The sequence below is a fragment of the Alternaria ethzedia genome (genome assembly GCF_023757985.1).
Source record: "Alternaria ethzedia strain BMP 0044 chromosome Unknown scaffold_56, whole genome shotgun sequence".
NCBI classification, from domain to species: domain Eukaryota; kingdom Fungi; phylum Ascomycota; class Dothideomycetes; order Pleosporales; family Pleosporaceae; genus Alternaria; species Alternaria ethzedia.
The window spans coordinates 1-24641 of NW_026056249.1; the positions used below are offsets into that span (position 1 = coordinate 1).

Genomic DNA, 24641 nt, shown 5'->3' on the forward strand with positions numbered 1-24641 from the left:
TTATAATTATATAAACTTTTATCTATATAAACTTTTCTTTTTTTTTTTTTTTATTATAGTAAAGTGTTAATGCAGAGCAGAGCAACAATACGCAGTTAGTAACTCTATATAGTAATCTTATTATAAGTATATTTTCTAAATACCTTATACTTGCTGTATATAACTATAGAAATTAAAAAAACTCTTTCTATAACGTTTACTATAGATATAGTACTTTAATAATAATAATAACATACTTATAGAAAGTAATAGTAATAGAGCTTCTCTAGTAGACTTAGAGGTAGACTTAGAAGTAGTAATAGGCAAGCTGTAAGGCTGCAGAGCTGTAGAAATGTTAAAATATCTTCTATCTAGGATTTAAAGTAGAAATAAGCTTTCTAAGGTAGATACTAATAGTAATAACAGAAAGATCTTAGCAGAAAGAGCAGAAGGCAGAGCGCAGCATAATGTTAAACAGAAGCCTTTCTATTAGCTGTAGAAGTAGATAAGAAACTATAAACTTTTCTTTTACTACTTATATAATTACTTTAGAGTAGCTTTTATAACTTTAGGTACTAGACGCTAAACTAGTAGCTAAAGTAAATAGAGCACTAGTAATGCCTAATAAGTAAGTATTTATTAACTTTATAATAGGTAGTAGATTTAATAGCTAGAAGTAGATAGTACTTTAGTTAATTTAGAAGGCGCTAAATATATAAAGAGTATAGTATTAGGCTATAGAGATTATATAATATAGTAGCTAATATAGCTAAACTTAGAAATAATTACGTATAAAATATAAGTTACTAGTAATTATATAAGTAATTATATAAGCTTTATATAAGTGTCTTAGATTAGTTTAAAGGCTTTATACTAGTATTAGACTTACTATAGCTTACTTAGTTTCTTTTTAGTATTATATAATTATATAAAGCTAGTGCTAGTACTAGTTAATAGTCTAGATAGCTATTAGTATTATATTATAAATATAAAGTAGTTAGCGTATTATAATTACGTATATAGTAATTATTATATTAGTAGTATAAGTATAAGTATTATAAAGTTATAAGTTATAAATCTAGGCTTACATTAGAGATTTTTAAGTTTAAATTTAGAGTCTAATATAGTAACGTATTATTACGTAATTTTAAAAAAAGTATACTATAGGCTCTGTCTCTTAGGCCTAGAGAGAGTATAATAACTTTAATCTTAGAAACTAGATTAACTTAGAAAATATATATATTATAAGCTTAAGTATAGTTAGTATATTTTATAAGTTTTATATAGACTTTTTTAGAGATACTTACTCTATTACTAAAGAGTAGTTTAACTAAGTAAAAATTCTAAATACTAGACTAATAGTAAGTAAACTAGTAATACTTTATAAGTAGTTATTTATTATAGTTACTAAGAATAATAAGTATATAAAGTAGAAGTAGAAAATACTTTTTATAATCTCTAAGATATTAAAAGTATAGTATAGTATTAGACTATAGAAAGATAGTTATATAATATAGTAGCTAATATAGCTAGACTTAGAGAAAATTATATAGAGAATATAAGTAACTAGTATTTATATAAGTTTAATATAAGTATTCTAGATTATCTTAGCTTATTTTAGAAGCTTTATACTATAAATTTACTTAGTTTCTTTTTAGTATTATATAATTATATAAAACTAGTACTAGTACTAGTTAATAGTCTAAATAGCTATTAGTATTATATTATAGATATAAGGTAGTTAGCGTACTATAATTACGTGTGTAGTAATTATTATATATATATAAGTAGTATAGTTATAAGTATTATAAGTTATTAATCTAAGCTTATATTAGAGATTTTAAAGTTTAAATTTAGAGTCTAATATAGTAATATATTATTATATAATTACGTAATTACGTAGTTTTTTAAAAGTACACTATAGACTCTATTTCTTAGATCTAGAGAGAAATAAGATCTTTAAAATAGTAATATAGGTATAGAAATAGTAATAAATATAAATTAAAAATAAATTAACGTAGTAAAACCTTTTAGTAAGAGTATTAAATAATATAACTAGCAAAGACTTAGTTTTATACTTATAATTATCTTAAAAACTTATAAATTATTTAAAAGTATATATTTATTTAAAAAATAAATATTTTATTTTAAATATAAGCTACTTATATTTCTTATCTTTATAGTTTTTAATATTACTATTAAAGAAGTATAAAGAATAGAAAACGTTTACTTTTACTAATTTTTTAGTAACTATATATTAACTTTAATACTTTAAAAGGTAAATAAGACTTAGAATTAGTAGTAATAGTTTCTTTTTAAGAATTATTAGCTCTTTTAAGCTATAAGTATTACTACTTAAATTTAAACTTTCTACTTTAGTACCTTATACCTAATTTTATAGTTTTAATCTAATAAAAAAATATAAAAAACGCTTAGCTATTAGTTCTAGAACTACTAGTAGACTTTAATAAACTTAAAGTATATTACTATTAGCGCTAAGACTTCTAAGTAATACTATTCTTATTTATATAGCTTCTAGAAGCTTAGATAGTAATTAAAAACTATATAATATAGTAGTAATAGAAATATAGATACTTAATAGCTATATAGTAGATGTTTTTTAGTAACTATAATATAATAAATATTTCTCTAAGTATTAATAGAACTTATAGTAGTTTATTATAGCTACTACTTAATAAATAGTATCTTACTATATAAAATAAGCTATAAATATAATATTTTTATTATTTTAGCTTTTATTACTTTTATAAAGTATTCTAGCTAAAGTATTCTTTTACTAGAGTATAGTATTCTTAAAAGCTAAAAAAAGCTATAAATTTAATATTAATCTTACTTTATATACTTAGTTATAGATATAAATAGTATAAGTAGTTAAAGATATTTTAATTAAACTATAGATAGAATACTTTTTTTATTACTTTAATTATAAGCTATATTTACTAAAGAGCTTATATATCTTACTAATAAGCTATTTAAAAGTAAGATTAAAGAAAAAAAATCTTTTACGCTAGTTCTATATATACTTAAAATAATAGAAATAGAAGTATAAGAAATAAGTATAATAAAAGTAAGTATAATATAAATATTTATTACTCTACTTATAGAGCTATATATACTTAAACTACACTAAATAAAAGTAAATACTCTAATTAGTAGACTAGAAGTAAGCTTTTAATTAGTTATATTTATAATTACTATAAGTAAGTTAGACTAGTATAGTAGATTAACGTAACGCCTTACGTTAACTTATTACTATAAGTAAGGTAGAAAAACTTTAAAACTTTAGATAGCTATATACTATAGTAGTAAGCTAATATAATACTTATATTAGACTATTACTCTAAGCCTTAGTAAGAAATGTTAAAACTTTAGATAGAAGTAATATATACGCGTAGCGTAAGATATAATATATTAAAACTTTAGATAAAAGTAAATAAAACGCGTATATTATAATATATAACGTAATTACTTATATAAGTAAGTAGTATAGTAACTAGTATAGACTTTAAAGTATATATAATAGTTATACTTTAAAAAATCTAGTTAATACTCTCTAGTATTAGCTAAAAAGTAAAGCGTTTTAAGTCTATAGACTTACTTTAGATTTTAAGTCTAGCGTATAGTTTTATACTAGTAAAGAAGCTTTTTAGAGTACTTATAATATCTTTTAGTATAGTATTAATAAAATAGTTTATAATAGCTTTTATAATAGCCTTTAAAATAATAATTTTAAAAAAACTTATAGAAGTAATAGCGTATTAAAAAGAAAAGTTATTAATATAGTTATAATAAAAAAGCTTAAAAAAGCTTAAGTTAGTAAAGTAATAGAACTAGTAATAAAAGTAGCTTTAGACTTACTAATACTAAAAAAACTTATAAAAGAAGTAAAAGTAGAGACATTATTAAAGCGTATTTAGTATATCTTTAGTATTAAATTTAAACTACTATTTATATTTTTAAAAAGTTATTAGTTTTTAATTTATTATAAGTAGTAAAATAAAAATAAGAAGTGTATATATATATAGTAGAAGTATAATTTTACTTACTAAGAAAATTAGAATTCTTTTACTTAATAATTTATAGCTTTATTAGTTATAAGCTATTAAAAATATAGAATTATATTTAAATTCTTTTTACTAGTGCCTTAAGCCTAATTTAGAGTTATTTTTATAGTAAAAAGATATTAAAAGATATTAAAAGGCGTTAAAAGACTCTAAGCTAGCTCTTTTAGAGCTGCTAGACAATTTTAATATTAATTTAGATATTACTATAGTAATAAGGTTATTACTAGTCTATAGTATAGACTAACTCTACACTTATCTATATAACTTTCTAGTTTATACTATAACTAGAAATAACTAGAAATAATCTAATAGAATTTGCTATATTTATTCTCTATTAGCTATAACTATAATATTATCTCTATTCTTTAATAACTATAATATAATAACTATTTATAGTTATACTTTTAATAGCTTTAGTAAAACTCTAATACTACTACTATTTATATAATAGTATCTACCTACTAAAGATAATTTATAAATACTTTTTTATCTTAATTTAATTTCTTATTACTTTTTTTAAGAATCTCTCTTAATATAGTTTACTACTAGTAAATATAACTTTCTATTACTTTACTTAGATATAGCTTTATCTTTATTTTAATTATATATATAATAAAATAGATATAAATAGTATCTCTACTTTAGAAAGAGTACTTAATTATTATTAGTATACCTAGAATAAGCTTCTTTAAAATTCTAGTAATATATAAATCTTTTGCTACTAAAAAATTTATAATATTAAGATATAGCTTATAAAAGAACTATTTTATCTTATTAATAAAATTCTTAAACGTAAAGTTTTAGTAAAGAATAATAAAACAATCTATTTACTTTAAGTACTTATAAAAGATATATATAAAGTAATAACTATTAATAGTTTTAGTAAGTACTATATTATTAGTATAGTAGGCTTTAAGAGTATGTATAATAGTAGTAGTTATAAAAATAATAATAAAAGTAATAAGATTTAATAAAATACTATCTTTTATAATAATCTTAAGAGAACTAATAAAGTAATAATAAAGTAACTTAGAAGAGCTCTAGTAAGATAGTAATGTAATATAACTAGTAAGAGATTAGTTTTATTCTTATAATTACTAAAAAGACTTATAAATTATTTAATATAAATATTAGTGTAATATTTAGTATTTAATTTAAGCTACTTATATCTTTAATATATTTTTAGATTTCTAAGAGTAACTTATAGAATAGAAGAAGCGTGCTTTTACTAAGATTTTAGTATATATAGTCTAACTATAAATCTTTAAAATATATTACTTTATTAGTTATAAGCTAATAAGTATATATAACTATATTATAATTCTTTTATAAAGTATTTACTAGTACTATAAGTCTAATTTAGTGTTATTTTTATAGTAAAGTAATAATAAAAAATATTAAAAGATATTAAAAGACTTTAAGCTAGTCTCTTTTAGAACTACTAAATAATTTTAATATTAATTTAGTATATATTACTATAGTAATATAGTTATTTTAGTTTATAAATAAATTCTACACTTACTTATATAACTTTCTAGTTTATACTATAACTAGAAATAACTAGAAATAATATAATATATAGTAATAGGTATAACACTAATAGAACTAGCTATATTTATTCTTTATTAACTATAACTATAACTTTATCTTTATTCTCTAATAATATTAATATAATAACTACTTAGAGCTTATTTCTTAGAAAGTATTTCTACTATATAAGACGTCTATTATAGTTAATATTTACTTAACTAGCTTAGTACTTAAGAGACTATTTATAAACACTTTTTTTTTATTCTATTCTTATTTAGTTTTATTAAGTATTAGATTTAAAGTCTTATACTATAAGTTTATAGCTTTATTTATAAAATTAGATAGAGCTAAATCTAAATCTATAGTCTACCTTACCTTATATATAAAGAGGTAGGTATAAATATTAAGAATAACTAATAATAAGAATAATAATAATAATAGCTTAGTAGCTAGAATAGTAATAAAAGAATAGATACTAGCCTAGTTTAGGTAAATAAAGTCTTTAGTTTTACTAAAAAACTTATATATATTAATAACTAGTTTCTTAAAATTAAAGCTAGTAGAAAGAATAATTAAAGGCTTTACTCTAAGTGTATATATTTATAATATAGTATTAATAGAAGCTATAATAAGAACTATAATAAAAGCTATAATAGAAGCTATAATAGAAGCTTTAATAGTATTAGTAGAGTTAGCCTTAAATATTAAATAGATAAATTTCTATATAATAGCTACTAGAATATCTTTTAAAATAGCTATCTAGATAAACTCTAAGCTATTTATAAAAGCTTTAGTAAGTAATAATAATATAGTTATATAGAAAGTAATTAATATAGTGATAATAAAGTAACTTAATAGAGCTTTTTAGTAAAATAGTAAAGTAAAATAAAGTAAAGTAACTAGTAAGAGATTAGTTTTATTTTTATAAGCGCTAAGAAAACTTATAAATTATTTAATATACTAGCGTAGTATTTAGTATTAGATTTAAGCTACTTACGTTTTTAATATATTTTTAAATTTCTAAGAGTAGTAACTTATAAGATAAAAAAAGCGCGCTTTTACTAAAAGAAATTTTAGTATATATATTCTAACTATAAAGCTTTAGAATATATTACTTTATTAGTAATAAGTATATATAATTAGATTATAATTTTTTTATAAAGTTTTTCTATAAAGTATTTAGTATTATAATTTTTTTATAAAGTATTTAGTATTAAAATAGCTACTTTATAAGCTTAAAAAATTTAAAAGCTTTAACTATTTTAAAAATAGTAGTACTAAGACTCTAAGCCTTAGCTTACTTAATACTATACTTTTAAGAGTAAGTAAAAAATTTAGTTATATATTCTTTAGAGTACTAGTAATAGTTCTTACTTTTTTAGAATTAGTAGCTTTTTAAGCTATAAGTATTACTACTTAAGATTTAAATTTCTACTTAATAATAAAGTATTTAGAGTTAGAATAGCTTTATAGCTAGTTTAAATTTAGAAGCTTTAACTACTTTAAAAGTAATAGTACTAAAGCTTTAAGCTTTAGTTTATTTATTTTTAAAGTACTAAAACTTTTAGTTATATATTCTTTAGTATACTAGTAATAAACTTTATTTCTTTAAAACTAGTTTATAAGCTATAAAATTATTAGTTTACTAATAAATTCTTTTTACTATAAGTAAATATTAGTATTTATAAAATAGTTACTTTACTATTTTAAAATTTAGAAGCTTTAACTATACTAAAAGTAGTAGTACTAAAAATTTAAGCTTTAGTTTACTTAATACTTTTACTTTTAAATATAAAATTTTATCTTTTTTAAAAATATATATTTTTATATACTAGTAATAGACTTTACTTTTTTTAGACTAGCTTATACTATAAGATTATTAGTTTACTAATAAAATAATTTCTACTTAATAATACTTTTAGTTATACCTTTACTATTAAGTATATAAAGATAAGTAGTGTTACGTCTAGAACTTGTAGTAGATATATTTTAGGCTCTTACAAAGAGTAGTAGAGAGAACCTATGTTATAGAGCAAATGTCTCTGCTAAGTGCGTTTCATGCGAAAAGGGCCGCGACGTTGCACAAACAGGATACGGCTTTTTGCTGCGTTCATTTCCACATGTATTCACCTTACCACTCGCGTGGTGGGTACTATGGGACAACACTGCGTTATCGCAGTCATTATCGTCTCCGTGAGTGGAATGTTGCAACGGCTACCTCGGCGGCACCAGCGCGATCAACGCGACATTACGACACCTGAGCATCGCCACCGTCCGTCACCGATGGAAGTCGAGAATAAGTTCATCTTTTGTTCAGGAGCCCTCAAAAACAAAGAAAGGCTCTAGACCAGCAGCACGACGTCTGTCGCACCGTGCGCGAATGCTCAAGCAAGGCCCATGCCTCGCTAGACAACCGGTGAGCCACCGCACCGCCTCAGGTCAGCGTTCTTGCATGTACCTAGGTATGATCCAAGTTCTGTCCCGCAGCCTTTATTCCGAGACTGCGTGAATGACAGTTGGCAAACTTCGTCGCACAGCGATAATTCGTTAGAGCCACGACTAGTAAAGAATGTCGAAGGGCGAAGGGCAGCGAGGCTGTCCCGGCGGGAAATTGTCCGCAATGCAACTTGGTCCGCACCCTCGCGCCGCTATGATTCCCTACCCCACATCTTCCGTCTGGGCAGCTGCGACTTGACCGCATCCTCACCACACCGCGCGTTCGAGACCAGCGCAAATCCGATTCGGCTGCCCGGGATATCGATCGTATTCGTGCTAATGCGCATGGCACATGTCGACGGTCGCCTCCGAGGGCTGCATCATCACGAGAACTAGCTGTCGTCCTGGCGACTTTCCCCAGGTTTGCCCATTTTCTTTGGCGCAAACGCACAGCAGCTTGCGTCGCACACAGTCATTTGTTTGCTTGTGACATGTGTAGATGAGGCCTCGCGCAACCGTCTACAGGGAGACTTCTCGAAAGAGCTTTTCGCCCAGCATGGCGCTCGGCAGATCGCCATTCAACAACGCTTGGCAAAGAAAAGTACGAGCCTCATCCACGTCATCTGGATTGGCATGCAGCCAGCGATGATGCGCAGGGGCAAACGTTCTATTTTAAACTTCAGCTCTACAGTGGAATAAAAGGTTGCTCCATCCCTGGCTTTTGCACCTGTATCCCTTCGTTTTACTAGACTTAATACCCTATTCTTAATTCTCAACATGTGGGCTAAAGCTGCTTCTATCCTCGCCCTTGCGACCACCGCCGTCGCTCAGAGCAAAGGCTTCAACTACGGTGCCACCAACGCAGACGGATCATGCCGCGGCTACAACGACTTCGTTCGCTTCTTCAATGAGGCGAAGAGCCTGTCTGGAGCCTCGGGGTTCAACACAGCACGTCTTTACACTTCAGTTCAATGCGGTACCGCGGCCGATCCCATCTCTGCCTTCCAAGCAGCCATCGACACCGACACCCAACTACTGGTGGGTCTTTGGGCCAGTGCCGGACGTGCGGCATACGAGAACGAACTCAACGCCTTGATCCGTGGCGCTAGGGAACTTGGAACCGCTTTCACAGACAAGATCATCGGCATCAGTGTAGGGTCTGAGGACTTGTACCGCAGCAGCCCGCAAGGTGTACAGAACAATGCTGGCGCTGGTGCTACTGGTGCTGAGATCGAGGGTTACATCGGTTGGATGCGCGATTGGATCCGTGGCACCGCGCTCGAGGGCAAGCCTATCGGCCATGTCGACACATTCACTGCCTGGGTTCTGCCCGAGAACCGCGGTGTTGCGCGCAGCGTGAACTGGCTTGGTCACAACTCGTTCCCTTACTTCGAGACCACGAGACCCAACTCGATCGACCTGGCACGTGAGAATTTCTTCGCGGGTCTTGGTCAGACTGAGAGCGTATCTGATGGAAAGCCTGTTTGGGTTACCGAGACCGGATGGCCACGAAGTAAGCCGTTCCCCAATACTCTTCTGGACTATGATACTAACGCATGTATAGTTGGCCCCAACTCTGGCTCCGCTGTTGCCTCCCTCGAGAATTCCAAGCGTTACTGGGACGAAGTTGGCTGCTCGCTCTTCGGCAGCCGTACCACGTTCTGGTACACCTTGAAGGATGCCAACGCCGCCCAAACTGATCTGTCTTTCGCTATTACGCCCCTCCAGAACAACACGCCGTTCTTCGACCTGACTTGCTAGACACTCAGCGCTTGTTGATAGTTGACCACATGGGGTCTTCAAGACAGTGCATCTTTTTGTATATAATATAAATTTAATGAATCAGAATGGCCGGTTGTGCGCATCGAAGGTTGTCAAGAACTGGTTGCAGTACCTCTTTACTTGATGTTTACAAATCGCCCTCAAGCGTGAATGACCTGAACTTGACTTCGTTGACAGTCAACTGCCTATACACATGCAAATGCTAAATACCGACGTTACAGGCCTTCGCGTCCGATGAACCACTCAACAGAGGCTACCCTCAATAACCCTTTTGTCCATAACTCAGGACGATGGAATACTCTGCGCATGCGTGGTGAAGATACCCTGAGGATCTAGGCTCGACTTGATCCTCTTCATCTTCTCAAAGTTGTCCCCGTATAGCCTCACGCTCCATTCATCAACGGAGAGCTCCGTATCTCTGTAATTCACAAAGCCCCTTAGTGGTACACCCTCCTTCTTCAGCTGATCCCGGAAAGGTCGGAAACCAGCTTGCATATACTCAATGCCGTCTGCAGGCCATTGGGTTAGGCCGTTAGCAAGACGTCCTTCCCAGCGGATGAGCCACTGGTTGTTGGAGTAAGCCATCGCCTGCTTTGAGTCGTCAACATCCCTAGACACGCCACCCCATAAGTCCAAGAAGCCAAATTCAGTCAGATCAGTGCGGTTGAAGGCGAGTGTGGTGTACTGATAGAGCGCTTTGGCGGACTCGAAGGTAAAAGGCTGATCTTTGCGCAGAACCAGTGCTTGCAGGTACATGCTGCGCGGAGGGAAGGCGTCGGTAGTCCCGTTGATCTGTGGAACGGCAAAGTTCTCCATAGCCCAGAAATCCGCCGTTTGCACATTGGTTGTTGTAGTGTTTGGGAGACGTTCGACCAGGCCAGCGAAGAGAGCATCAAACTCGTCCGGGTTACCATAGAAGTATCCACTGCCATTCCATTCGCCTGCCAGTTGCCATCGAAGAGCGAAGGTATCGGGTGCTTTAGTCATGGCCCAGTCCTGGATGTCGATCAGGGCTTGGGCGCCTGTGTCAAGGTCGACAGCACCAAGTGAGATCGTGAAGTTTGTGACGATGTCAAATTCTGGTTTCCAAGTGCGCGTTGTCAGAGACAGGATGATGCCGTAAGAGGAGCCTGCGCCTTGAACAACGAAGAACAGGTCTGGGTTTTCCGTGCGGGAAGCAGTCACCACTGTGCCATTGTATAGCATCACTTTGACGCTGTCGAGATTATCCATAGGAATACCGAGAAAACGGCTGGTAGTTCCAAAGCCGCCACCGATGGAAGACCCAGAAAGGCCTACCCAGTTAGCTCGGACGTGGGGGAAGTGACGCCCGTGGTTCTCCCAAAGCCATGTCGCAGCTGGCCCAACTCGGCTCCCACCACCGTAGCTATGATCATTAGCATAGATTACTTGCTATGGTCTGCGAGATCACTTACGTGAACAGACCAGTCGCCTCGTCAAAGGTGGTCTCTGTGAAGCGTTCCATGTTGATCACAAGTGCTCCATCCACACCACCCAGCCCATAAGCTCCATAAGAATGTCCTCCATTTAGTGGGGAGACCTTGACGCCCGCATCTACGGCGCACGCCAACGCAGCAGCAATTTCGTCTTGGTTGCGCGGAACAACAACCGCGGCTGGTTCTGGGTTGAATCGCAGGGCCCATGGAGATGTAATAGTATCCCAGTTCGTAGCATCAGGAAAGGTCGCCAAAGAGGCTAAGATGGTGGAGCTACTTAAGCAGTCTTTGAGTTTGGTGGCATCATCCTGCGCTGCAGCACCTGGTAAGAGGGATCCAAAAAGTACGATATTCGAGATGAGAGCGAGTAGACCACTAGGCCTGACGGAATGGGGGCGAAGCATGGTGTGTGGTGGATAGTTGTGTATAATGAGGGTGGTAGGGACTATGGCTATCAGGACACCCGCTTTATATCCAGAAAAACAGCGCATGTCTTCTATCTCATGTCTGGTCAGTAATCAGCTATCCCATCGCCTTCCGCGTTGTTCAAACCATTGGTGTGAAGCTGTTTGCATGATTACGCTTCGGCGCCGAAGCACCCGTCCTGCCATGCGCCCGAAATGAAGCCATTGGCAGCTCTCTATCGGCTTGAGTGCACGAATCTCATCAACGGGATGTATTAGCGGACTATACACAAAAGCCAAGAGTTGCCGTACGCGTGGCACCTTCATGTAGACGCGATGAACATGGGAGACCCGTCTGCGAGTGCATTTCCACCATGGAGAGGATTTAACTTGCCAGACTTCCTCGAGCATGTCAGAGCGCATGTGCGAATTTGAAACATCGAACCTTAGCTGTACAGTGCAAGTACTGCGAGTACTGCATGGTTCGCGGATGTTCCACGACGACCTTGGGATTAATGGGCGACGAATGCAGGACGGGGCATGCGCGTAAGATGCAGGAAACATCGCATCGCACTATCCCGAGCCCTCTGACTCGGCTCCTTGACATTGCTTTTATTCGTGCACGCTGTCTCCTAGGAATGTAAGACCGATTACTGATATGGGTGTTCTCCGGTAGCTTGGTTTGTTTCACGAAACATGCTCATACGTGCCCAGGTGCGGTTCCAATCGCGCACCGGGTCACAGATGACTCTCCAGACCGAGAGGACTCATCACAAGTGAAAGAGGGTGTCGCCTGGGCTTTCGCGCTCGTTTTTGATGCTGAGTGATCGCGATTGCGTCGTGTCATTAACTCGAGAGTTGGGGGGGCCGCGACATGTGGAAACCCCAGACGCTAGCCGACAGCTTCCCTGCCAAGATCGACGCGAAACTCTCCACACCATGACATCACGCATCATCATCTTGTCAACGATGGGTTGACTTACCGCTTTCAGGACGCGTTTCGCGGGACCCCCAAGATGATGCAAGAAGCTATGGCGACGATAGACCTTGAAAGACATGAGGCCTCACACAGGGATACCCCGATCGTGGTCTTCTCTTCTCGCGAAATTCTCGAGCCATGTCCACCCCCAGCAATGACAAAGACCGTCTCCAAGACTCGTCACAGCAGCTAGACTACGTTCACGGTAGCTCGCACAAGGTCCTCAACTTCCAAAATGCCAATTCACGGCGCTATGCCGTCAACAACGAAGATGGACACGCAAGCGGGACGGAATGGGAGTGGTGGAGTCGCGAGAATCGAAAGGGTACGTACACAGCTGTATTATATATAAGCCGAAGATTGTACTGACGAGTCTCTTCTCCAGGCCGGCACATACTTCTCCTCAGTCACGGTCAAGCACCCTCGCGCACCGCACGTACTACGCGCCTTCTTCGAGCGCTTGTGCGCATGATCACAGTCGTAGCCTGGTGGGACGTTTCGTGGTGGGTTGGCGTCGTCTTTACTGTCGGCTCGATATGCTCGATCACGTCTGGCGTCCTTCAATGGCTTCCAGTCGCATATCCAGATACGCGATTCGCCGCCGACCCGAGCACCATCAGCGGCGCGATATCCTTCTTCCGTGGAATGTTGTTTCTGCTGGGTGGCATGCTCCTTGTAGTCGAAGCGGTGAACGCCAACCAGAGCGACTGCTTTGGCTGGGCGCTCAAGGAAAGCTTGAACTCCGACAACGAGAACATCGAACTCGCGTCTTCGGACGAAGAGAAAGCGACCGAGAACCCCTCCGGCTTCCAACCCGACCGTCGAAACTGCACGCATATCCACAACCCCGACCGCATGAAGCATCGAATATTGCACACGAAGACGTTCAAGGTTGAGGCACGTCCCCAGTCAGGGCCTGAGCAAGCCTGGAAATGGTGGCCCACGTGGCAGGATGTTCGCGTTCACTATCGTCGAGAGATCGGTTTTAACGCAAATCTCATCCTCTTCATCGGTACAGCCATCTACTGGGTCACGAATCTCCTCACCTTACCAGGTGTATACAAGAACCTCCCGCAAGGTGTGCTCTATGGGCTATACTATCCTTCTTTCCTGCTTGGGGCTATCTGCTTCCTGGTCGCTTCGATACTATACCTGTTTGAAGTGCAGCGCCAGTGGTGGAAGCCCGCGCCGCGCATGGTCGGGTGGTGGGTTGGAATGACAAATCTGGTGGGTAGCATAGGTTGGATCTGGAGTGCTTGTCTGGGCTATTGTAGCACAGGTTGGTGCGAGTATCAGAGTACACTGGCTCTGGTATGGGCACCCGCAGTATATCTCGTGGGCAGTCTGCTGATGCTCTATGAAGCTGTAGAGAAATGGCCTATCCATATCGAAGGTTAGGGCCATTCTCGTAGTACTGAACTTTCACTGTACTCGGAGCAAAATGCAGTGCAGATAGTATTCCAAGACAAGCCCCAGAGGTATACGTAGCATCGCCTACGACATCGACTCATTCTTCCAGCTTGTAAGATGCTACCCACCTTTTGAATGTATTGGACAGCAACACGAGAGATTCAAGACGAAAGGGTCATATCAAGAACGTTCTCGGGACATGACGATTGTTGTGGACGACAGGAGGCTCAAATCAGGCGTTGCGCATCTCATGTGAAACGATCTGAGGATATATTTTCCGTACCTCTGGCGACTCTCACATACTTTTGATCAATGGCATTGGCCCGGTCTTTCTTCAAAGTGTTCAATACCTCTCTGGCACGCTCTTACGATGACTGCTTGAGTTCAGATTGTGGCACGGCTTCATTGACAGGCTCGTGACGTCTCGCATCGCGCAGCCACAGCCCAAAGTAGCTAGCCATGACGTCAAGACACATTCTTTAAGAGAAGTAGATGTTTTTCAAGTATTCGTACAATCCCTACGGCTTCACAATCTTCTTTTCAGCTGATAATATGACACTTCCAATTACGGGCAAGTCCGGAAAGGACACACTCGCGGCACGCCTCGAGAACGACTTCGAGAAGCGACCCGATCCGGTCGCATTAACCCACAACGCCGATGAGTCGCAAAACAGCTCTTCGGGGGTTGACTATGAGCCGCACCCTGAAAGCTCGATAAACTTGGAGCCTGCGAGGGAGAGAATTGTACAGTCTATCTGCAACTTGTACTCTGGCAGCGCTAGCGAAGAAGACATGATGGTGTATGGCAAAGAGGCGGTATACGATGACCCATGGAGCTATTGCGATACAAGGTATAAGATTGCTGGGCAGTGGTATGGTGAGTAATGCCTAAACTTAGACGGTGGTGAGGAAGCACGCTTTGTTAACACCTGACAGGCATCCCAAAACTCATGAAGAGCAGTCGGACGATCAAGACGGAGGTTATTTCCTCCAAGCCTGATGAGATCATCTTCAAGTTGCAGCAGGAGTACACTCCAAAACCTATGCCGATTGCGAAGAAGGTCAACAGCTTGATTACACTGACGCTCGATCAAGAGGGCAAGGTGCGGTATCACAAGGTACGCGAAAACCATTCAACAGCGCACGTCTGCGCAACTTCTCATTGAGCTCGAAGGGTTGTTGCTAACACGAGGCAGGACATGTGGAATGAGAAGGACTACAGTCACGAAGGTCTAGGCAAATTCATGAAAGAGTTGAATGGGGATCATCTAACAAAGATCACGCGACCCCCAGCAGATCTGTGATGAAGCAGCAGCTCTCAGAGGAATTACCTCACCCAACATTGAGCGAAAGACTCAAAACAATCATCATCATTCCAAGCTCATGGCTTCCAGCCCCCAGTGCGTGACCTAAACAGACCTGCCGGATCCACTGCATCTGCGACCCTCTTCGCCAACGCCCGGCTCTCAGGCCTCAATCTCCCAAAGTAATCCTGTCGAAAGAACCCATAGTTCATGAAGATTGGCAAATACGCTTCCGGTAGCTTACCCTCTGCTTGCCATGCCAGGACCCTGTTTCTCACGCCAGAATAAGTCGCTTCCATCGTGTCAGCCATCTGCTCATACAACGACTGCGGCGTGAAAGCATAGTTCATCTCGATGATAATGCGATCGACATCTGCATCAGCATCGATCAGATCAGGGCTTAGTTCCCGGGCCTTTTGCGCAATCTTCTTTGGGAATGGCTGCCATGCGATGGATGCTACGATTCCAGGTACGAGTAGCGTGGTATCAGAAATGTCGCGCCAGTGCTTGTGAAGACCTTCCATGACCTCGACAGCATTGGCGCGGGAAGGCAAGGGTATTGTTTCTGTGGCGATGTCCACGACGTTGCCTTTGATCACGACCCAGTTACTTAGGACCATGAGATCGGCGTAGGTGCGCGTTCGGGTCGTGTCAAGTAAGGGATCGACATCGGTAAAGTTATCGAATAGCCCGGCTGGAGGCGTTGGACCATCATAGAACAGGAAAATGATCCAAGAGTCGACTACGTTGAGATTCGCTCGCTCCGCCGTGACTATAACAGCAGCTTTCTCGTCTTCGTTGTATTCCGTCCAGTCACGAACGGCTTGGAGTAGCTGCTCGTCTTTACTCGGCGTGCGCAGGTACACCAGGTTGCCACCCCAGATGTCGCCTTGTCGGTGAGCTTGCAACTTGTAGTTCGTAACGATACCGAAGTTGTTACCGCCTCCCTTCAGCGCGACAAATACATCAGGGTGATTGTCGTTCCGGATGTGGCCGATAGTGCCGTTGGCAAAGACAATTTCGTACTCGAGGACACTTGACGCAGCCCATCCGTACTGCGTCGACATGTAGCTGAGCCCTCCACCTAGCACTAGTCCGCCGACTCCAGTGTTGCCGATGCGCCCGCCGACAAACGTCCAGCCTGTGCCTTGGAGCTTAGCAGCAATGCCATCGAGCCGGTTACCAGGACCCACGTCGACGATACCTGTGCTACTGTCGAGATCGGCTTGATCGAAATGCTCCATAGCAATGAGTGGGCCCCCGGCTACGCTACTCCATCCATTGTTGGGATTGTGGCCACCGGATTTGACGGCGAAGCGTTCAGTAGTGTTGGCAAGGATTCGCACCACGGTCGAGACTTCTTCCACCGTCCTTGGGAAGATTATGCAGGATGGGAGGAGAGCAGAGCACGAAGTAGACCAATACTGGGTTTGTTCTTCAATGTAGGCCAGGTTGAGGGGGTATGTGACGGTGATGTAACCGAGAGAAGCGACTGATGAACAAGTATTGCCGCGGGCCAAAGCTGGCAGCATGAACGCGAAAAGAAGGTGGACGAGAAAATGCAACATGTTGAGCTCAAGATCAGAGACTCTGAAGTGGTGCTGCTGAGATTGTCACGATGTACACCTCGATTTATACCCAGCGTTACAACAGCACAGCTGCCAATGACGTGTTCTGATACGGCTCTGAAAGGGTGTAGAAGGGTGCATCTGGAGTGATATATGTGCGTGCAATCACAACCAAGCACGAATCATACGTTGCTTCTGTCCGACAATTGAGCGTAGGTCGTATAGGAGCCGATCATTGTCGAGACGGCTATGCGAATGTCTTCTCGAAAGAGTAAGCACCGTCGCTTACTCACAAGTGGTCTGGCATTGGAAAATAAAGGTTGTATTGTACTAGGTCCAGTGCGCGGTATTGCAGCGTGTCTTCGAATCATTCCCTGGCAATCTCTCCCAAGATTCGTCCTCAACCGGTTCCCTATTGGTGCATACCAGCAACGGTGGACACCGAGACTTCACCTCCTCCTTCAATATGTGGAAGAGGCTTCGAGCCAAGCAATGGAGTATGGATTGTTGCTCCAACCATATGCCCAAACTGACGAGAATGACAACGCTTGGAAGCTCGGGATCGATAATTTGGGGTCTGATCTCCAAGTTCACAGATATTGCTGAACGATATTTGGAGTAAGGAGGGTCGCGTGAGGAATGTGGCGGTCTTGGTGACTCGTTTTTGTAGCGTGTTTGTATAGGCTGAATGCGTACGAGCTCGGTTGGTCAAGGGCTGACACACCTGGGGGGTGCACCCGCTGCAGCTGCAAGCCCCAATACGAACATTAGAGTAGCCCAGGGCCGATTTCGGTACCTGCATTAATTAGCGTAGTATTAGCCGCCCAAGACAGAAGACTTATCGAAAAAAGAGTTGGCCATCCCGAAGGACAGCCGTCGAACCACCCACGATGACACCACACCACGCTCTCCCATTTTCACACCAATCGCATCTCAAGGACCGACGTCGTTAACCAAGCGATAATGCATCCAGGGCGTAGGCCAAGAGACTGTAGCAAAGAAAGGTGGTGACAAGACCGCGAAGCGTGTTTGGATGGAAGAATGAAGAGCCCACAGGAACTTGTCGCAGAAAATGTCGACAGACAGGTCTAGACCTTGAGCCTCACTCTTGAGAGGTCCCATCTTCATCTTCTGGTTCGATAAGCACTGCGTTATGGCTCACATTGTCCACCAATTGCTGTCGTCGGATTTCCAGCCCTTATGCTCAGCTCTCTTGTCGTGTGGCCAAGCCAAAGAACGCGAAGCGATGGATCGGTCATTGTAGGTCTTGTCAATGTGATGGTGTTTCCATGCAAGGCAGTCGCAACTCCAACACTAGCAGCTCCTCTCATCGCTACAAGACCATCGTCTCCGTGCTCCAGCTTGCGTAAACAACAAGATCCTAGTCATCTCAGCACAACAGACACGCAACACTCGCCAATGGACACAATCATCATGGGTTGTTAAGCCAAGATGCTTCTCTCTGTGCGTAGTGACAAGACTTCCTGAGACTAGTCTTTGTTTCCGCTCCGCTCTCTTGAGAAACGAAGGGCATGATGATACGGACAAAGGACATCCTCAAAAGCCGCATTGACGATCGCAACAGAGATAGAACTGCTCGATCGGATGGGTAGACGCTCGTCAATTCATACGTATGCTGAACATACGTGTTGACGACTAACGCGACTGGTCAGATATCACCCTAGAGTGACTGGTGTCAAGTGGTAATACTGTGACACCGGCTTCGTAACGTAGTAGATGAAGGAAGAGGTTGGAGATCTGATGGGGACTTTCGTCCCTGTGGGCGAGATGCACGGGTACTTCGTCGCCCTACACGAGTCCGGCTCGAACAGATTGCCATGCAGTACAAACGCCACATACTTGATCCAACACATGTAGACACAGCAGACTTTTCGTGCTTCGAACGTCAAGACATCAAATCCGGAGCGTGACGGCCCGCCGTAGCTGACAACACCAACCTGCGACGTATCGAGACCTCGCTAGGCTTTCGCCTTTCCGACGAGTGGATCTCACGCCAGCTGAAGCCGAACAAGTTGATGTGTCTGTATGTCTGGCTCGATCAATGTCAAGGCCGCGCTCTTCTTCTGTCCCGTTGCTGTAGGCATGACGTCTGCTGGTAACATGGCGATAGTTGGCATCAGGTGTTGCAGCTCCTGTATGGCTCTCGGAATCGAAGAGACTGTGATTTAGGCGCGATGATGAAACCCAAAGTCGATCCTCTAGTGAGGCGACCGGCGTCTGACTTCAGAGCTCTCCTCTTCGCCTCGTCGCATTCGTCGTGGAGCTATCTTTCGTGACCAGAGTCTGTTGTACAGATGAGATGCCGACGTGGTCCTCGTGTGAGAACTTTAATACCCCGACAGGCACATGTCATCCCAATTTGAGCTCTCGCTCCCGTACCTCGAGTCTTCCTTTTGCACACCAAGCAAGTAGGTCCACGCGAGCAGACCAATATGCAGGGGCTAGTCGGAAGGTCGGCGACATGACCGCGATACTATCCGTTGTGTTACAAGCACATCGAATACCGGAAGATGATTAGGGTTAAGATCCGAGCCTGCCCTCCTCACACACAACCCCAGTGTTTCCACCAAGGCGCACAGACAACATGCAAACGACCCATTGAGACCATGCTGAGAGGCTCGGGCGTGTGATGACTGCGCAAGTGCGTGAGGTGCGGACGAACCGCATTCCAAATGGAAGACAAACATCGGTAACTGTGGGGGAAGTGACCTGTGGGGTGCTTGCAAGCAAGCGAGAGAAGAAGTTGTGTCCAAAGGGAGCGTTGCGCGACAGTCCCGCCGCGACAGACATGGTCAGACGATGTTGGTGACGCTTACATGGCTCAGGATCCAATCGAGACGCGATGAGAAGTTGTGGCGTTTGAACAGAGATGGACATCGTGTGGCGATGGGTACGTCGGGGTTGTTGTTGGGTTCATGTCGGCAGGGGCAGGACGAAGACGCGTCGCCTCGCGCCAAGAGATTGCGCCTGCCTCGCGTCGAATTGACGCTAGCACGTGAGACCCATCCTTCTCTGACAAATCAGCAATATCCTTCTCCGCCTGCCCGTTGCCATTTTCCATCGCATCATCTCACGTAACAATAAATGGCGAATTCTCTGAAATCTAGAGAACAACGTTGGACTATATAGAGCCTTCTTGGTGGATCACGCACATCTATCGTGAGCAACACGCTCCGGCAAGACAACCACCACTATACCCACAGCCGCGCTCAGCGCTTTGCGCTTTGCGCCCAGCTTCGCGGTGTCGCTAAGCACGATGGGAGCGGTCGAAGATGCAGTGGACGCGGCAGCCAACTTCATCGGCCCATTTGTCGATAAGGACCGCAAATACAGTGCCGACGTGCCTACCGATACTCTCGTCGAACAAGCGCTCGTCCATCTCCAGGCCATAAACACTGCAGACCTAGCCGCAGATCCAAACGCACCCTACGATGCTTCCCTCGCCGGTGTGGTGTACGGTCTTGTAGATCTCATCACTATTCTCGCAGTAATCCCACGTTTGTCTCCTGGTGTTGCATTCAGCCAACGACCAAGGTCGGTCCTGACCGCTGTAATCTTCACGCCTCCGAATCACGATATGGACGCGTTAAGGGCCGTCATTGAAGCCTTGCTGTCTATTATGGAGCAGAAGGGCTCGGGTGTACAACCACTTCTATCCCAGAGAGTTCTCCCGGACATCATCTCTGCTGTGGCGGAGCTCTCCTACTCTCCTACGTCGTCTGAGACAGCGAAGTCAAGGTATTCGAAAACATACGAACAGATCATGAAGGACACACCAACATCACGACTTCTTCCTATCTTGACTACGTTCCTCCAGCAGCCTCTTCCTACCTGGCTCAAACCTGTTATATCCTCAGAGCTCTCGTTGGTACCCCTCCGGACCCAAGGCGTTCGCCACACCATCGAGTTTCTTTCGCTGTCCTACTTATCGAAGAACTCTCACGTACCTCAGAGCGCATCGGGCTCTCAATCGCAGATACCAATACCACTAGAGGCTGTTTCGCAAGCTTCAAAGCTACTAGTTCTACCACCGAGCGGGATCAGTCAGGACGAATGGCTCGTGAAGATCTCTCCTCAGCTATTGCATCTCCTAGATGGTAGCGAGGGCAAAGAGCTCAGTCGAGCCGCTGGGCAGATCATTGCTGGTGGCATTCTCAGTAAGAAGACGACCGGCGCACCGGGAACCATGGGATGGGACACGTTTGTGAAGCCCTTGTTCCAAGCAATCTACCCAAAGAATGTCAGCGCATCGAAGTCTGAGCAGACCGTTGTGTCGGAAGAGGAACTCAAGACGGCGCTCAGAAGACTGAAGACGATTCTTTCATCGTATTCTCATGGCGGACTGATCCGTCGTCTCATTCATCCCATCATACTTCCGCTTTGGGCGTTGCTCAACTACGCAAAAGATAGACCCTCTCTAGACAAAGAATGGAGCATGCTCCCAAGTCTCATTCTTTCGCGTTACATGGACGTTGCCTGCGACACGAAACAAATCGACAATATCGCGACGAACCTCTTCTGGGATGGCGATGGTGATTGGACATTCGGGCCAGGATCTCAAGGCGGCGTCGAGATTCGCACTCGCACAAGAGATAAGAGTGGAGGGATAGGAACGATGGAAGGTATCTTCGGACGCATCAGCGACCTGGACAATAGAGTCACTGTTCTTATTACCCTCTTGACAGAAGCCAACATCGCCGACGACACAGCTGGGTCCATCTTTGTGAATGCCACCAAACGGTGGCTCGTACCGGAGAAACCTGCCACTAAGTTACTCACCGACGACGAGTCCGACATCGATCCTCTTTCGGCGCTTGTAGATGCGAAGTTATCGGAAGCTCTGGCACAGCGTTTCCAGGAGCACTTTGCCAGAAGTCCGCAGCATATCGTTGACCTCGTCGCACAGCTGATTCGGAACTACGTGAGCGAGCAGAAAACTCGAAAAGACAAGTCAGACAGACTGCGTACATCGAAGAGGGCAATGCTTGACAACATTGTACGGAAACAAGACATCGCAAAGGAGAGTGAAGAGGGCGAGGCCAGAGACGAAGACTTGATGTCATTCGCATTGAGCATCCTCAACACATTACTTGGATCTTCGGTCCTCAAGAAGACGCCTGCAGTCACCGAGACTCTGCATGCACTTCTCCCATCGCTAGCATACCTTTCGGAGTCGCAGTCAGCCACATCAGCTGTCATAAGCAATTCTGCCACTACAGCTCTGCACCTTATCGCTCCCACCCCGGCAACGCCTTCGTCGACAGAGAAATCAACAACCGACCCACTGAACGAACATCGCAAGACCTTGAAGACTTGCTTCGCCGAGCTGCAGTCACCAGATCCGCCCAATCGAACCTGGGCATTGAATACGGTCCATAAGCTACTCAAAAACCCCACCGCGTTTCCGGCTATTGACGTACCATCACTCACGCACACGCTTTTGTCAGCTTCACTGGCAGACCCAGAGTCATACGTCCACTTAGCCGCCATACCCGTCCTCGTCACTTTGGCCTCACGCGCCCCAAAGCCCGTGGTCGGCATCCTAGTCGACGCGTTCATTGACATCGATGAGCGATCACTGAAGCTAGCGCGAGGGAAGCAAACCGATGAGAAAGAGAGAGAGTTGAGAAATGCTCTCGACTTCAGACTCCGGGTTGGAGAAGTACTGAACAACTTTGTCGGCGAAGACCACTTCTGGGTTTCGAGTGAGCGTAGCACGCTACAGCATCGATGCGTAAAGCAGATCACGGAAGCTTGTCTTTCGTTGGCGAGTCGGCGCGGTCAACGTACGCAGACATTGTCGGCACGTAACGAGCTCGCGGACAGCGAACGGAAGCTTCGAGAGGAAGGGGAGGCTGCTTGGGGTGGACCGATACCCAATGTTCTCGAGCCCGAGGGCGCAGATCCGCAGGTACAAGCGGAGTATGAAGCGCTGCAGAAAATTGTCGGTGGATGGGAAGATACTGGTGTCGAGGAAGACGTCCGTATACGCGCTTCTGCGCTCAGCGTGCTGTCTACTGTCATGGAACACCGATTGGACGTTCTGCGTCAGCCTGTTGTCGATGCGACATTGCAGATGGTGTTGTTAGTGCTTGCCATGGAAAGAGAGGAGTCAAAGGCGTTTTTACGTCGCTCGGCTGTGCTTGTCGTAATGGGCTTGTTGCGCGCCATTGACGCGGGGATCGAGAGCGGACAGGAAAGTGCGGTGGGTCTGAACTTGAAGCAGCAGGAAGAGGTCGAGCGAATGATGAAATGGGTCAAGGATGAGGACGCAGACGAGCTCGTAAGAGACCATGTTGCGAACGTCGTGGAGGGTCTCGAAACGATGAGGATGAAGAAGCTGTATAAGATTAGAGATGAAGGCCTGAGGCTAGGACCGGATCTTGGGCTAGAAGGAAACCTCCGAGGGCTCAACGTCCAGCCTCAGACTGCTACTGGGGAGGGTAAGAAGAGGATGGTCATAGAGGAGATCGAATAGCTGGCAGCTTGAATAGTTGATGACATTGTCGCGCCTCACAATCGAAGCTTGGTATCCTGATTTTTACCCATTCCAATTGTGCGCCTATCTGCTCTCTGGTATCTTCAGTGCGCATACTACGTGGAGCGCACCTGCTGTCTGCCTGCCGCGAGCGCATGTAAGAGTTGCGCCCAGACAGCTTCTGCGCGCTCCTTGTGGGCGCTCGTATTGCGACGTTCAGTTTGTCTCGCGCATTGTGTGTCTGCCGTCGTAGGCGTCTCAACCGCTCATGGCCGTATCCTTGGTCGCCTTGGGTTCCACCTCTTCGGCCTTTCCGATCCACAGAACGTTGTTACACCTTATCAGGACTTGTCCGAGAGTGCCGGAGCTGACGCCGTTTACGAATTCTTCGGTGTTGGAGAGCTGGATGTTCATGTAGAGGTCCACCGAGACGAGTCTGCCCTTGTACTCGGTCTCACCCCACTTTAACCTGACGACGATGTCTTTGTCGACTCTGCGCGTATGTTAGCGCGTGTTCTGCGGGTGAGGGTGGTTTGAGAGGTGAAGGCGTGCGACGTACAAGCTTTGGAGCAAAGGACGCGGGTTGAAAGGTGCGACTGCCTGGTGGATGTTAGCTTTGCGCGCGACTGGAGAACAGGAGGGATAGCTTACAGCCATGTTTGCGACTCTATCTCAGGGCTTGCTGTCGGGTAGCCGTGAGTTTGGTGGGTAGAGCAGTGATAGTCGTGGTGCTATGGCGGTCGTGCCTGCAGCTTTGGAAAGTCATCGGCAAAAGGTAGCGCCGATTGGTCACCGCGCTTCACCGCGGGGAAGCCGCGCAACAGATGGTGGTTCATGGTGGAAGGTGCGATCGAGGATAACTGAGAGTACTCTCCTGTCTTAGACTCAGGTCACAATCATGAGCAATGATGCACCTGCCTCGACTGTTCTTCCACACCCATGCCTACCTGCTGTCCACGATGTAGAGCGACGCGACTAGCGGACGCGCTAAGAAATTGTTCCCTCTTGGAATGATCGGACGAGTACAACAATTGCGGAACCCCGACATCACAACCTCCAGTCACACTCGTTCGGCCGCCATACTCCAGCTGGACCCTCGTAGCTGCCTACTCTCAGCAGCACCATTGCGCCTACCACGGTGCGCCGCCTCGTCCTCCCGCCGGCGACCCGGTCCTTCGTCGCCCCTCCACTCTTCGCGCAGCATGCCC

General features: G+C 42.6%; 6 protein-coding genes across 6 annotated transcripts; 3 read left to right on the forward strand and 3 right to left on the reverse strand.

The window, feature by feature from the left end:
* Nucleotides 1-8807: 8807 nt before the first annotated feature.
* Nucleotides 8808-9791, forward strand: J4E87_010765 (uncharacterized protein; the record flags this gene model as incomplete). The annotated part of the gene is made up of 2 exons (XM_049382336.1): nucleotides 8808-9543; nucleotides 9595-9791. The coding sequence occupies 2 exons, from the start codon at nucleotides 8808-8810 to the stop codon at nucleotides 9789-9791; spliced, it is 933 nt and encodes a 310-aa protein (XP_049227891.1).
* A 303-nt stretch (nucleotides 9792-10094) lies between these two features.
* Nucleotides 10095-11673, reverse strand: J4E87_010766 (uncharacterized protein; the record flags this gene model as incomplete). Its single annotated transcript, XM_049382337.1, has 2 exons — nucleotides 10095-11199; nucleotides 11249-11673. 2 exons carry the CDS (start codon nucleotides 11671-11673, stop codon nucleotides 10095-10097), a joined length of 1530 nt encoding a protein of 509 aa, XP_049227892.1.
* A 1117-nt stretch (nucleotides 11674-12790) lies between these two features.
* Nucleotides 12791-15366, forward strand: J4E87_010767 (uncharacterized protein; the record flags this gene model as incomplete). Its single annotated transcript, XM_049382338.1, has 5 exons — nucleotides 12791-12977; nucleotides 13038-13879; nucleotides 14555-14939; nucleotides 14999-15180; nucleotides 15259-15366. 5 exons carry the CDS (start codon nucleotides 12791-12793, stop codon nucleotides 15364-15366), a joined length of 1704 nt encoding a protein of 567 aa, XP_049227893.1.
* Nucleotides 15367-15443: 77 nt separating this feature from the next.
* On the reverse strand, nucleotides 15444-16898 carry J4E87_010768 (uncharacterized protein; the record flags this gene model as incomplete). The annotated part of the gene is made up of 1 exon (XM_049382339.1): nucleotides 15444-16898. The coding sequence occupies one exon, from the start codon at nucleotides 16896-16898 to the stop codon at nucleotides 15444-15446; it is 1455 nt and encodes a 484-aa protein (XP_049227894.1).
* Nucleotides 16899-20211: 3313 nt separating this feature from the next.
* On the forward strand, nucleotides 20212-23433 carry J4E87_010769 (uncharacterized protein; the record flags this gene model as incomplete). Its single annotated transcript, XM_049382340.1, has 1 exon — nucleotides 20212-23433. The coding sequence occupies one exon, from the start codon at nucleotides 20212-20214 to the stop codon at nucleotides 23431-23433; it is 3222 nt and encodes a 1073-aa protein (XP_049227895.1).
* Nucleotides 23434-23691: 258 nt separating this feature from the next.
* J4E87_010770 (uncharacterized protein) lies at nucleotides 23692-24090 on the reverse strand (the record flags this gene model as incomplete). Its single annotated transcript, XM_049382341.1, has 3 exons — nucleotides 23692-23926; nucleotides 23993-24033; nucleotides 24085-24090. 3 exons carry the CDS (start codon nucleotides 24088-24090, stop codon nucleotides 23692-23694), a joined length of 282 nt encoding a protein of 93 aa, XP_049227896.1.
* Nucleotides 24091-24641: the final 551 nt, after the last annotated feature.